Here is a 14699-nt window from a genome sequence, read left to right as displayed (position 1 = left end):
TTGTGGTTCTCATTGATCGTGGAGGCAGATGAGGTCATGCCAGACGGACTGGTTGTGAAGGCGCAACACAATAGTATTTCGAGTCTGCGGCAGTCCATTGCAATCGTGGTACTAGAGCCTGCATGTCGTATATCATTTGTGCCGCAGGGTATAGTTCCGAGATCATAGTGTGTGGGTAACTTCCTTGCAAGCTGCGATCCACCTTAAACAAAATCCCGCTTGTGGCACTTTTTCCTGCGATGGGGTAAGGATGGTGGAGACAGGTTTTCGGGTGAAACTGGAAGCTTCTGGTTCGGACCTGCACATTCAATCAATACTTATCTGCATTTAGGGCAGTTGCCCAGGTGGCAGATTCCCTATCTGTTGTTTTCCTAGCCTTTTCCTAAATGATTTCAAAGAAATTGGAAATTTATTGAACATCTCCCTTGGTAAGTTATTCCAATCCCTAACTCCCCTTCCTATAAATGAATATTTGCTCCAGTTTGTCTGAAATATTTGTTCCGAATGAGTAAATTTATAATACCAATATAAATGGTCCGTTATTGGACATTATAAATTTTCCGGCTAACTCATTCCTGGTTGCCAGCATTTCGCCCTCGTGTGCGGAACAAATATTTCAGATTCCCTATGGGAATCAACATCTATATCATCTGATGGCCAAGCAGGCATCAATTTTTGATAATGAGACAAAGTCTCTCATAGTGCATTGGCACTGCCGGTGGCTACAATTAGCCTATGCAGTGGCCTCCATGGTATGCACTAGCCAGCGTCTTGGTAGGTGTGCTAGGTACCAACTGATGAGCCCAGCCTAGCACACGAGGGCGAAACGCTGGCAACCAGGAATGAGTTAGCCGGAAAATTTATAATGTCCAATAACGGACCATTCATATTGGTATAACATACCACTTAGTCGAGCGCTGGCAGCAGATGTGTGATGGTCGTCTTTCTGAGACCCCGTGACTGCTCAGGAATTCGGTTCTGCATCTGTGTTTGGGCAGGCCTATTTAGGATCACCGCTGCCCACTTGAATGGGGAAGGCACTAGAAAATGCGGGCTAAACATCGGTAGTCACACTCTCAGCCGGCTGGGAGGCTGCAGCCAGTGGGTCACCCCTTATGCGGTCACATCCATAAACTGTGTTGAACTGGTCAATGTATGCAGGAAGAAGTTATATATATACTCGGATCGAGTTACAGTCGATGAGAGAGATAAGAACATGAAAAGGATCACAGGCAAAACAAACCCTTCGCAGACAGCCCATAAAGGGCCTTGGCATTCCAAGCCTTATGTCCTGCAGATAATGGAGTGCCACATGGTCACTGTGTTGACATTGTCAGCTGCTTTCATGTAGCCTGGTCCGCTGCCTTTGGTATCAGCTAGCTCCTCAGTTCGACACATTCCAACCCTCAGCCCAGAATTAAAATCCTTGGACTGACCAGCAGTTGAACCTGGGGTCTCCGCGTAAGAAGCAAGAAGCAGTCCCACTTTCTCTACACAATTGGGCTGACTGGGAAAGGATCACATAATAGGATAAATACATTAGTAGGTCGGCGGCGCTGGAGGGGAGGGGGCGGGGGCATGATTAGCCGAGTGGCTTAGCTTTCCACCAGGATGGCCAAGGTTTGATTCCCGGTCAAAAGCGAATTGGAATTTTCTCCTGAAAAATAAAATGGTGTCCAGAAAGGTGTCCTTAAAACCCTGGCTAAAACCCAGAATGATGGTTCCAGCAACTCCCAGAAATACCTGGAATAAGTTGAGGAAATTTTAATTACTGGTCATTATGGGAAGGAGCAACAGAAATGAAAACTTTTTTTAAAAAAAATTTTTTGTTTTCATATTTGCTCTCATCTCTTTCTGTAGCTCCTTCGTTCCACACTGACTATACTGGAGGTATCAGAACTATACCGGCAAAAAAAGTCAGGGATGTTCTTTGTGTTAAGAGCGATGCAGTCGGACTGGCGGAGAAAATATTTTCTTTTCAAGAAAATGACTTTACTTTGTTATTTCCGGGTGCATGATTCAAATTGACAAACTCGCCATATTTGCTATGCCCGAGCAAAAGCCGCTTATGTGCTTCAGGGAAGAGAAGGGGAGGAAGGGAAAGTGGGATGTGTGATAGGTCCAGAGATAGCACAAGTTTCCGATTGTCCTTGTCTGTTAGAGGCACTATCCACAGTTCGTTTATTAAACAGCCATAACAGCACACACAGTACAAGAACACACTGTAATTAAGACACTTTGTCAGTCAAGGAATGCACCAGATTGTTTATCCTCTCGTATGTTGGTCGTAGTAACGTTCCTTATTATTTAACATCCTCGAAGATGCAACTCTGCCGCCCCATGATTGTGTATTCCTTCACTCACAATGTAAATGGGATGAAATACTGAACGAAGGAAACAATAAGCCCAGTGGTTTGATTACAGTAGATGTTCAGTATGCTCCTTCGATGCGCAGTTTACAGTGGTGTAGTAGTGACCCGTGGATTCTGTTGAGGATGTGTGGTGTGTTGCGCATTACCTCTGTCTCCCAGTTTCCACTTTCACTCTCTTCCCTCCCCTCCTCTGACGCATAGCAACAGGCAGCAGCTGGCTCTCTGTCATAGCAAATATGACAAGTTCATCAATTTGAATCGTGCACCTGGAAGTAACCAATTACCTCATTTTCTTTAAAAGAAATATGTTCTCCACCAATCCAATTGCACAATTGTTTTTATCTCTCTTCATAATATTTTAGTATTGAAAAGAAATGGTTTTGCCTATCGTCTTTGTTCAGCTATTTATACTTTAATGATTCCATACATGTAATGTTTTATCTGCAGACACTGGAACCCAGTCCTGAGTCACCTGTGGATCCTCTGGATGTGGAAGACCAGGAAGAGGAAGAATATAAAGAAGGGAAACAAGTGAAATCTAAGAGAAAATACAACAAGGCTCAAACTGGGAGCTACTGTAGCAGCAAGATTCTCTTAGTTGGTGAGCTCTACCTTTATCACTACTTTATGTAAATTACTTTAAAACTTTAGGTAGTAGTAATAATAATAATAATAATAATAATAATAATAATAATAATAATAATAATAATAATAGAGAAAAGGAAAAAGATTCTGAAGATCAAACATATAAGACTTAAAAAAAAAACTTTGCAACAAAAACAATATGTCATATCCTATGAAGAAAGGGCAGGCAGGTCAGAAGAAATGAAAAGTTTTGGGGAGAGGAGGAAGATGACAAAAACTAAATCCCTACTTAATTCTTTGAAGACTTACATGTATATGGTTTGATTTAAGTGCTCCAGTGTGGGCATAAATAAATAACAACAGCGACACTGGTCAACAATTAATTTTCACCTAAAGAAGTAATTATACTGTGAGGTAGAGATCGATGAACTGATTTCAGATCTGGTTTCACTTTGTCCTTTCGGCATATAGTTTTTCTGTTTATTCTTAATTTCCTCTTTGTTTATTTTCATGCGGCTGAATGTTAGACTTACCTGCACAACATTTGCAGCACTGATATTTCTTTTTCATAGTATATTTGTTGATGCACAACTTTTTGTCATTAGATAAAGCTTATCCCATTCTTTTCATCCACATGGAATCATCTCTCTCAGTCATTGTATATTGAATGCAACACATTTGTTTTACTAGTACAGTGGAACCTCGATTCTCCGTTTTTCGAGGGACCATGAAAATAAAACGTACAATACGGGAAAACGGAAAATCCGGGAATGGATGAAAACCATCAACAGTTTGGCTAAACATCACAAAAATGAAATATGTATAATTATAATCTTACAAAACTCCTAAACCAAACCAAACTACAGCCCCAGTGGGACTTTGCCTGCCAAACGACCGCTGCTCAGCCCGAAGGACTCCAGATTACGAGGTGCGCATGGTCAGTGCGACGAATCCTCTCGGCCGATATTCCTAGCGCTGTAGATCGGGATCGCCATCTCACCATTAGATAGCTCCACAATTAAAGGTAATCACGTAGGCTGAGTGGGCCTGGAACCAGACTTATATCCAGGTAAAATTGCCTGACCTGGTCGCAATCGAACCCGGGCATCTGGATGAGAAGCGGGCATGTTAGACCACGAAACCGCATTAATTACCGGTACGCGAGTTCAAAATCTCGATACTTTATATTCAGTTTTACAGGGGAATCTTCGTCAGTTTCCCGTGAAAACTTCTTTCAGTTCAGCGACTTTGATTAGGCTAGCCAAACTCTTCGAAAAATCTAATACCGGTAACGCCAAGCCAAACGACAATCGACCACAAGTAGTTTTTAATTCTCTCATCTAATAAAATAAAGCACATTAGATACGAAAGCACCCAAAATGAATGCGAAATCCGTTCATTTCTTAATCTTTCATTGTAATTTGGTCTCCGGTATACTGTTTGTAGTCAGTTTCCGGAAATCTCGTACTGCGCAAATTAGGCCTACGTCGACTTTTAAAGGTTATGTTGAACTCGAAAACATGGTTTCGAATATAAGTATAGATTCTTAAAAGTTCTTGAATGCATTATATTCAATTCTGCGCGTCACAAATCCAATCAAATTGGAAAGATAAAAGAAATATCAAAACTTCAGAAATTACGGTTATTCGTGACCTTGAGGTCATCTGGAAAGCGCGCTCGCTGCACATGTCAGTACGAGTTTGAAATTATACCAACCATATAAAATGTAACGTGCGCAAATAAAACGACTGCGGTTTTTGGTATTTTAACACGAAAACGTAAAATTCTAGTCTTGCATTAGGACCTAAACAGTAATAGGCAATTCCAAGACTTCCCATGGCTTTCTTTTTTTAAATTACATTTAGGTGCAACATGTGTTTTGGTCTTGCTAACATAATCATGTACGATAATATCAAAAATACTGAATTTGTGTTAAGAAGCAGTTTCGATTCCTGCCTGAAAGCCCAGTTACTCTGCAGTGCCCTGAGCAAAGTGCCAAAAACCTTTTCGGCAGTACGATCGAAAAAAAGTAAAAATATAAACATTTAACCCTGGACGTAATATGGACGTTTTATAAGTGCGAACATTTGACGAAACTCGTTCCGTCTTCAAGCAGAGCTGTCAAAATGCGCCGTGTCTCCTTGCAATTGTTGTCGCCACTCTCTGCTTTATGATTTTCCGAGATTCTCTAAACAATACCACCCGAATGCGATGCTAAGATGGTCCCTTATGCAAGTTCACCGCCGATCGCTTTTCCAGTACCGGTACAGTACTTGCTTTAATTATCGCAGTGACGGGGCGTTAACGCCAAGATCCATAAATATGCCATAGCCGTCCTTTTGTGAGATACAGTTTATTAAAAAACGATTGATCGAGGATTTAGCGTTGATGGGACTGGAATTTCTGGACGGTTGATCGGGGAAATCGTTTCTTCGAGGAACGGATAATGTGGGACTTTTACAACGTGATTTAGTTACGATGCTCGCGGGACCACGTAATTTGAACGCATATTCCAGGAAAACGTATTTTCCGGGAACGGATAATCGAGGTTCCACTGTAATAGGGAATCTTGTGTGATAGTGAAGTAAACATTGTGTGGTGCTGTGTAATTAACGTCGAATTAATAAAGCAAGTGGCTCTGTATCTTATACTAGTGCATGCAGTTTTTCCTATATCCCTTGTTTAATGCGAGCAAAGTACAGTATTACCCCTCCTTTACACTTTTCAAGAGATCCAAAGAATAATGGGGGAAAAGTGTAAATCGTGGGAAACAACTTATATATGTAAAAACGTTCTGGAAAAGGACTTAAATGTTACACAAATGCATTATTAATTTATAGAGTATACTTACCTCAAATAAGGTCCAGTGTAAATTAACTGTTGATGCAACACTGTTCATCCACTGACCACGAGAAGGGTACCAGCAGGTAGTTAAAATATTGTGTAATGCAGTATATTATTTTCATCTGTTTATATCTTTTTTACAGTAGAATGGCTATAGAATTATCTAACACGCTATACATTTTCTTTCTCTGTTAATAATATATTAAAAAATGAATTTGTTGGGTCAGAATTGTCGTGTGTTTTGCATAAATTTGTAGATTCGTTAGAATTGTCGTGCGGTTTGCGTAGGTTCCCCTGATATTCATATTTCCCCTCTTAAACGTAAATTTGAGGATTTTAATACAGCAAGCATAGGGAATCTGAGGACACCAGCAAAATTTTTTGTAAACAACAGGAAAACGTAAAATGGGAGAATATAAAAGCAGAGTAATACTGTAATTTATTTTGATAAATTCTAGTGAAATAGGTACCGTTACTAATAGGGTTTATTCTGTTGCAGATTAAATCATTTATCATGGCCTGCAATTCTCTAAATCATCCCAGCAACTTGTAAAGTTCCTTCACTCTGAAATCATAATGGCATGCAATCACTTCACAGCTTCAAAAATTGTACCAATTGTACTTAGGCGATCCTCTCGGTGATCAAGATAAAGGGGGTCACCACATGTTGTATGTAAACCTTGTTAAACAGGCATAGGGTACTGGGTACAAAACAAAAAATGTCAGTGCCATTTGCCATCCCAGTGATATGGTGGGAACCAAAAAAACACACTGATCATTGTTATTTTTCTTGTGCAAATATTAACACAGTGCAATATACTGTGTCTCAGTGGAAGTGCCACAGAAGTTACAACGCAATATATTGCATGTCGAACTTTCGAGTGTCATACTTTGACCAGTGATTCAAAAACGTACATTATCTACTATCTATTGGCTACGTTACTGAGGCTTGCACTTGTTCATATCCTCACAGAAAGTTCTGTAAACTTAGCTTTTGTATGTGAATGTCTATGGCTTTTGGGAATCAACTGCTAGCTGACGAACATGGCTGCTCACAGTCATGCTGGAGTAGTACTAAATAGTGAGAAAGTGTTTGAAATTTTGACGAATGATGTTAATTGAGGATTCTGATTTTTCCCCTTACACATGAATAAGTTTATGACGACTTCCTTCCTGAAAATATAATCAAGGGGGAAAGAATAATTGTAAGTGATTAAGAATAATTACAACCACCGTCTGCAGGAAGGTGCAAAACTTGTATTGTGGAAAATAATTATCTAGGAATTCCTCTCTCAGGCTGAGTACAAAAGTGGACTGATGTAATTGTGAAAAGACTGCATTGATTTTTAGGAATTATGCTGAGTATCATGTTCACAAACATACCATAGAAGTACAGGATCTTTCTTATAAACCCAGACCGTCCAGTGGCGTTTCTACTCCCCAAGATTTAAGTAGCTGTACGGGTGGCGCGCACATAGTTCTTGACCTTGTAAGGAACGTGCACATGTTCGACCTAGCATCAGTAGCCATTCTGAATCTCAGCTGTTAACACATTGACGACGGGCCCCGAACGGAGGCTGCTACCCCATGTAGACCTAATAGTTCAAGCCTGATATAAATGTTGATCCCCACCCCAGGCCAGGCAGGCATCAATTTTTGGTAATGAACCATCGTCTCTCATAGTGCATTGGCACTGCCGGTGGCTCCAAGTAGCCTACGCAGTGGCCTCCATGGTATGCACTAGCCATACATTTTGGTGGGTGTTCTATTTACCAACTGATGAGACCAACTTAGTACACTGGGGCAAAACGCTGGCAACCAGGAATGAGTTAGCTGGAAAATTTATAATGTCCAATAACGGACTATTTATTGGTATTATAAATTTACTCATTCGGGACAAATATTTCAGTTTCCCTATGGGAATCAACATCTATATCATCTAATGGCCAGGCAGGCATCAATTTTTGGTAATGAGACAAAGACTCTCATAGTGCATTGGCACTGCCAGTAGCTCCAAGTAGCCTACGCAGTGGCCTCCACGGTATGCACTAGCCATGCGTCTTAGTGGGTGTGCTATTTACCAACTGATGAGCCCAACTTAGTACACGGGGGCGAAACGCTGGCAACCGGGAATGAGTTAGCGGGAAAATTTATAATGTCCAATAACGGACTACTTATATTGGTTGTTCAAGCCTCCTAGAAAGAAATTGTACTGCTGCACTCAAACTACTGTAACTCGAAATGTTTTCAAGATTTATAATGTCCAATAACGGACCATTTCTATTGGTAGTTCAAGCCTCCTAGAAAGAAATTGCACTGCTGCACTCAAACTACTGTAACTCGAAATGTTTTCAAGATATCGACCTCAGACTTGGAACGTGTACTCACTACGTTTCTCTGTAATCTGTACAAGTATGCAAGGATTTCTCTTTACGGCTACTCCCCATTTAGTGTTAACTGTCAATCATTAGAAATATCTAATTCACTGTCACTCGGTACCTATTATAACCGGTCTGTACATAATTAATCACAATCATCAGTAGCCCTCGGCAACTGAATATGCCACACCATGTTGACATCTGCACTGGAGCTCCAGGGAATAGCTCTATATATCTGACATTATTTTGTTAAATACATGAAAGCTCAAAGAAAGAAAGATGCAGCGATAATTTATATTCCATGACTATACCGTTTAGAACTCATAACCTCGATAATCAAGGAAATACAGGGTGCATAAATGCGAGAATTCTCTTAGCCTGTCACCTACTGTAAGCTGGGAAACTATGAGAATTTTCATGGCTCATCACCCGCGCGGCCCATCAGATAATAAATCTGCATATAAATGTTGAAATATTTTGTCATCACATAGGCACGTTGCCATGGGCAATCTTGTACCGTGATCCTCGGTGTGTAAGAACACCCATGTGTATACAATAAAAATATATAGACACTAAAATCTACGATCCCTCTACTCCATGACATGATTGAAAGTAGTTAAAATTATAGCCAACAGATAGCACAAGAAGCTACAAATGATGCCCATGCGTAAAAGCGGAGATCTCCAGGGCTCGTCAACAACCGTTCGCCGCAGTACTACTGAGATCTCAGGGGCCGGTCCTCAATGTGTTAACATGGTGAGACAGTTCTCATTGCAACACCGTATTTTCATATGTAAAAATTATTTTATGTACAATTCGGTTCAATATACATCATCATCACCATCACCATCACCATCATCATTTTACAGTGTCCAACTCGGCTGAATGGTCAGCGTACTGGCCTTCGGTTCAGAGGGTCCCGGGTTCGATTCCGGCCGGGTCGGGGATTTTAACCTTCATTGGTTAATTCCATTGGATCGGGGGCTGGGTGTTTTTTCTGTCCCCAACATCCCTGCAACTCACACACCACACACAACACTATCCTCCACCACAATAACACGCAGTTACCTACACATGGCAGATGACACCCACCCTCATCGGAGGGTCTGCCTTACAAGGGCTGCACTCGGCTAGAAATAGCTACACGAAATTATTATTTATCATTTTACAGTTCCAGTTTCCTGGTTACTGTTTATCATTATACAGTCTGGTCTAAAAAAAAAGTGTAGGTACAAATATATCATTCCATTTATTATCAAATTTGTTTACAGTTTAATGTTTATACTTGGTGCTACATACCAGAGATTTATTTCCATGATTTACAGATATATTGCTAATAGTTTTTGCTGCTGACTATTTATTTCTGTTCAGTTTATACCAGGAACATTTGCAAAATAATGTAGAATCATTCTAGCTTCAAAAATTAATGGACAGATTCAAACTGTCCATCTAGCAATGAGTGCACTATAGATCATTCCATGTTAAGAAAACAGTATTGCTCTTATGACAACGGGGTTGCCATGTCGAACGGCTCTGTTACATCATCACGGCAAAATGGCTGCAGGTATATCTGTGAAGCTCAGTAATTAAGTTCAAAATGAAAGGGTGAAGAAACGAAGCTTCAAATTATTTTTTTGAAATCTGGGTACAGAAATAGACATTTTTATAGACTTGGGGATGGGGGATGCAATTAATTGCATCTAATAAATTTGCCCAGGCAACAGCGGGTACTACTGCGTACCGCCCCGCAAAAATAATGGTAGAATTGAAATGCTCATGAGAGAAAAGTGGTAAAAAAGGGCTAAAAATAAAATGCGCATAAGAAACAACAGTAAATAATAAAACCAGACAAAGATAAAAATCACAGCAAATTTCTGTTTCAGTACAAGTCAAGGCATGATGTATTGCTGCACACTACAGCATCAAAATATTCAGTAACAACTGCTGTACAGTACAAGAATATTAAAACACACACAGTGATAAGCTGCCGGCGATTCACAGTGTAACGGATTGTGCGTTGCATTTACCAGAGCAACTCAGAAGGAAAATGAAGGAAGGAAACAAACTTTTGACTGTTCCTGCCATTGTGCTTCCTCCCTGTGAATGTATTTATGAAATAGAGACTGACTACCTCGGACCGAGTAGGGGTACTTCAGTCGCCTTGACAAAGAATACTGCAATGTATTTGAAACGTCAGCAAACTGTATGTGATGTACAGACAACATTGTTCAACCCAGAAAATAAACTAAATAATTTTGAGTTGTTATTTCAATAACTCACTGGCAAAAGCATACCTCATCCTTGTTCTTTCTTTCATAATACAATATAAATTACATGATCATATTTCTTAATGACGACGAATTATGAGTGTCCACGAGGAGGTGGAATGATCTGTAGGTACCACAGTTGTCCACCAGGTGTCCCTAAATCTGTTTGTAAATAGCTTATTAACAGTTGTTGTCCTGTAAGAGGAATGTGAAGGGATACAAGTTGGGTAAATTTTTGGACGGCTGTGTTTGTTTCTGTCAGTGGCAGAAATTTTCTTCATTATTTTAATTTATGTGTGAATGGAAATACAGAGGTATTTAGCATTTCCAGATCATGGATAAGAAAACATATGTCTCCAATAAAGTGCGAGGATATTTTTTTGGACCAGACTATATTATACAAACTTTTTATTTGGACATGCCCATGTTGAACTTGCTAAGGTATCTGTTTTTACATTTACCTAGATCAGCAGCTGACACAGCGTGTGGCGGAGCGATTGCCTCCGACTAAACTTGGGGCCCAGTACGTGACGGACAAATGGCGTTGCCGAGAGTGTGGAGCCGTAGAGACCAGTGTGATAGCATACGCTCGCCATCTAATGGGACATTTCAGACTTGCTGCTAGCAGCGCAGAAAATCCATTTCGCTGTCATATCTGTCGCAAGAAGTTCTCCTCTGAAGTGGTGAGTACAGAATCCATTTCTCACTTTCTGCCTGCCTTCTCTTTCCCCCAGGACCTTATCAGACGTAGTAAATGGATACTTATAGTCTTGGTCATCAGACCTAAGCAGTATGGTCGAGAAAGTGACTACACTCACTACATGGCCGTCCAGTTAGTGACGGGTTGTTCGTAAACGAACTGACTCTTATCGGTGACTCATTCAGAGGAGTTCGTTATGATCTGTGTATTCTTACATTGCTCTGTTTTCAGACTGACCTTGCTGTCTCAGAGTGAAAGCTGGGTGGAACCAGGATATCTTACTCCTTAGTTGGAAGTAACAGATATGAAAGTAGTGAGAATGATAGCTAGTACAAAAGGGCAGTATGAACATTGGCAGTAGAGAGATAAAGACCAAATAAGGAATTGACTCAACAGATGAAGCTATACATATGAACTAACTTTGCTTGTACGGTAAAGGGAGGTGAATGAAGGAGGATGGGTTACTTACAGTAACTCTTATAGTGCCAGGCAGCCTATCTATCGGCCATGTGAGCTGCTGCTAAAAATAACTGGGGCCGATCTGCCGGCCAAGTTTTTCTTCCGCTTGTATCTTCAATTCCTGCTGCACGATGGCAGCATAAGGTATACCACCGGAAAGATTGAAGCTTTTACTCTCTGGAAATACCGATATCTGTGAAGTTTTATTAAAGCTTTCTTTCTATGCATTGCAAGTTTTGCGTATGGTGGGCCTGCACTCTGCCAATTTGTGTCACTTGGTATCTCGCTTAAAAAAATGGATACGTATATGAAAGATGATTACAATATGCAATGTTTTAACATTAGGTTATTCATTAGAGAGTAATTAATAGACTGACAAGTGTTCGAAGTAAAGCAGATGTTATTGTGCATTTAACCTGGATGTGCATAATTTTGTAAAAATTTGTAATTTTCATAAAATTACTATCAAGAATTGCATAAAACTTAAATTTTTTTATTCAAAAGTAGCTGAACATTCTCAGAAAAGTATCATACCCTTGATAAAAAATACACTATAAATGTAAAAATTAGGTCAAATTTTGAAATTTAAGTTTTTCTAAAATGAATAAATAATTTGTACACTTTTAAATGAAGAAAATTATATTTTATTGCACTTATAGTCACACTCACATGTTCTATTCATCTTCCAAAATTGTAAGTAGGAAAAAGTTTTTCCTTAGTGGGTACATTTTCATTAAAATTGTCTTGGTATTCTTAGTGCAACTACTACATCACAGCCTGGGTTAAGAGAATTGGAATCACAGATAAGGCTATTTGTAGATGATGTTATACTGTATAGAGTAGTAAATAAGTTACAGTATTATGAGTTATTACAAAAAGACCTTGTCTGTGTTGTGAGATGGACAGCAGACCATATGATGGTAAATGGGACAAAAAGGTTGAAAGTTTCACCAAGAGGGAAATTCTCCTCTGTTTTGATGAAAGTATTGACAGAGTGATTGTTCCCAATCGGGGTCGCTGTAAGTACCTGGGTGTTAATAAAAGGAATGATCTTTTGGGGTAATCACATTAATGATGTTGTAAAGTATGGTTACAGATCTCTTTACATGGTTATGAAGTTATTTAGGGGTTGTAATAAGGATGTAAAGGAGAGGGCGTATAAGTCTCTGGTAAGACCCCAACTAGAGTATAGTTCCAGTGACCCTTACCAGAACCATGTGAGGCACTGTAGGTAGGTTCCGCTGATTGTTTTAAATTCATATCCATCCATTCATTCTTCGTCCTCTCATGTTTTAAATTACGGTCATTGGAGGATTTTAGACTTTTAATTTGTCATTTCATTTCGTCTCATTTCGTACCATTAGGGGCCGATGACCTAGATGTTAGGCTCCTTTAAACAACAATCATCATCATCATCTATTAATGTTGTCTTAAGAAACACCAGTTGTGTCTCCAGAGATCTTCTACATGCAGACTTTTTACAACATGGAGTGTTGAACAAAGTGTCTTTCACCCTTTAAAATCAAACTGCCTCTGCCAGGTGATGGTGTGATCAACAAAGGGAGCTATAGTACTGGCGATAAGTAGATTGTAGAGACATGAAACTGTATAGGCTTTTGGGCTATGCTGTGTCAGGAAAATAAGGTGAAATTCTTAACGTTTCGGAGGGCGCCATATTTTCTTTTTCACCTTATTTTCTTATTTTCTTGACACAGCATAGCCCAAAAGCCTATACAGTATCATGTCTTTAAGTACAGGCCGTGAAAGCATTAATGACAACAAGAGATTGTAGAGTCTCTTAGTTTATTAACAGAGGCGTGCTGGCTGAACGCTGAACAGCATAATCCTGAATACCACCCGCACAGAGGAAGACCTCCACCCTGAATTTGTAACAGCAAAATTCAGAAAATAAATGTCACATGTTCACTTAACAATTTTATTAATTTTCTCCAAATGTATTTCAAAATAGCTAATTTCGAGCAGTTTTATAAATTTAAAAAAATTGTTGTTATAACCTATGTCTTTATTGGGAAGTAATTCCAATAAAAAATGAATATCTCTAGACAATAGTAATATACAACGTATTAGGTAACAGCCGGTCCCACAGTGTTGGGGTAGCATGCCTTACCCGGAGGCCCCGGGTTTGATTCCCTGCTAGGTCAGGGATTTTTACCTGGATCTGAGGGCTGGTTCGAGGTCCACTCAGCCTACGTGATTACAATCAAGGAGCTTTTTGCCAGTGAGATAGCGCATCCGGTCTTCGGAGGCCAAGAATAACGGCCGAGAGGATTCCTCGTGGTGATCACACGACACTTTGTAATCTGCAGGCCTTCAGGCTGAGCAGCGGTCGCTTGGTAGGCCATGCCCCTTCTGGGCTGTTGCGCCATGGAGTTTGGTTTGGAACAGAATCTTGTTTCATCTTCTTTCCGGCTGTCCAGTATAGGGCTGGTAAATTGCCTTGTTTTTGTTGGATTGGGTTGAGTCCTGTGCACGGAAGTAGGTGTTTTTAGTCCATCACTGATCCAGTAATTTTTCAGATGATACACTTTTCCATCAGGTATATTTTGATTCTAGCTAGATGTGCAGCTAAGCAGTCATGTCCTGTTTCCAATCTGAAGATCGCCACTGCTTCTTTCCTCGGCTTGCTTCTGTTTTTGTCCCATAGGTCTTTTTTTCTTCATTGTAGTAAGTAGGGTAGTTTCTTTGTTCCATTTTTCAAGGGTTTTATTTGTGTTTATCTTCTTGATTGAGTTAGCTGCCAGAGGTTTGGTTCTCATGTAGGTACTATTGTCTCTCTTTGCTAGTTTATCTGCCAGTTCTAGCCTTCTACTCGTACATGTGTAAAGTTTTGTTCCTCTCTAAAGTTTTTAATTTTGTTAGTCACATTTCAACATCACTATCCCCATTTCAGTTTTTCTGTACTATAGTTGCACAGAATTTGTACTTTGGGTCATTTCACTCGTCCGGTTGGTGTCAGTGCACGATCACAGGCAGATGCCACGTCCACTTGGTGTAAAACTGTTTCAGTGCAGCTTAGAAAGGCTGGTTCACACAAATATTCAATGGCTGTAGCGTGGTTGTCTGCTCTCATAGT

The 14699-nt window shown here is 40.0% G+C and overlaps 1 protein-coding gene across 1 annotated transcript in view; it reads left to right on the top strand.

The window, feature by feature from the left end:
* Positions 1–14699, top strand: part of LOC136885337 (uncharacterized) — a 157869-nt gene that overhangs the window by 42177 nt on the left and 100993 nt on the right. The window contains exons 6-7 of the mRNA XM_068230284.1: positions 2820–2973; positions 10912–11129. Of these exons, the coding sequence (XP_068086385.1) occupies positions 2820–2973; positions 10912–11129 (372 nt within the window). The remainder of the gene's footprint in view (positions 1–2819; positions 2974–10911; positions 11130–14699) is intronic.

Source organism: Anabrus simplex, chromosome 14, assembly GCF_040414725.1.
Source record: "Anabrus simplex isolate iqAnaSimp1 chromosome 14, ASM4041472v1, whole genome shotgun sequence".
NCBI lineage: Eukaryota > Metazoa > Arthropoda > Insecta > Orthoptera > Tettigoniidae > Anabrus > Anabrus simplex.
The sequence above is the reverse complement of the archived record's forward strand: the minus strand, read 5'-3'. Positions and strand labels throughout refer to the sequence as shown.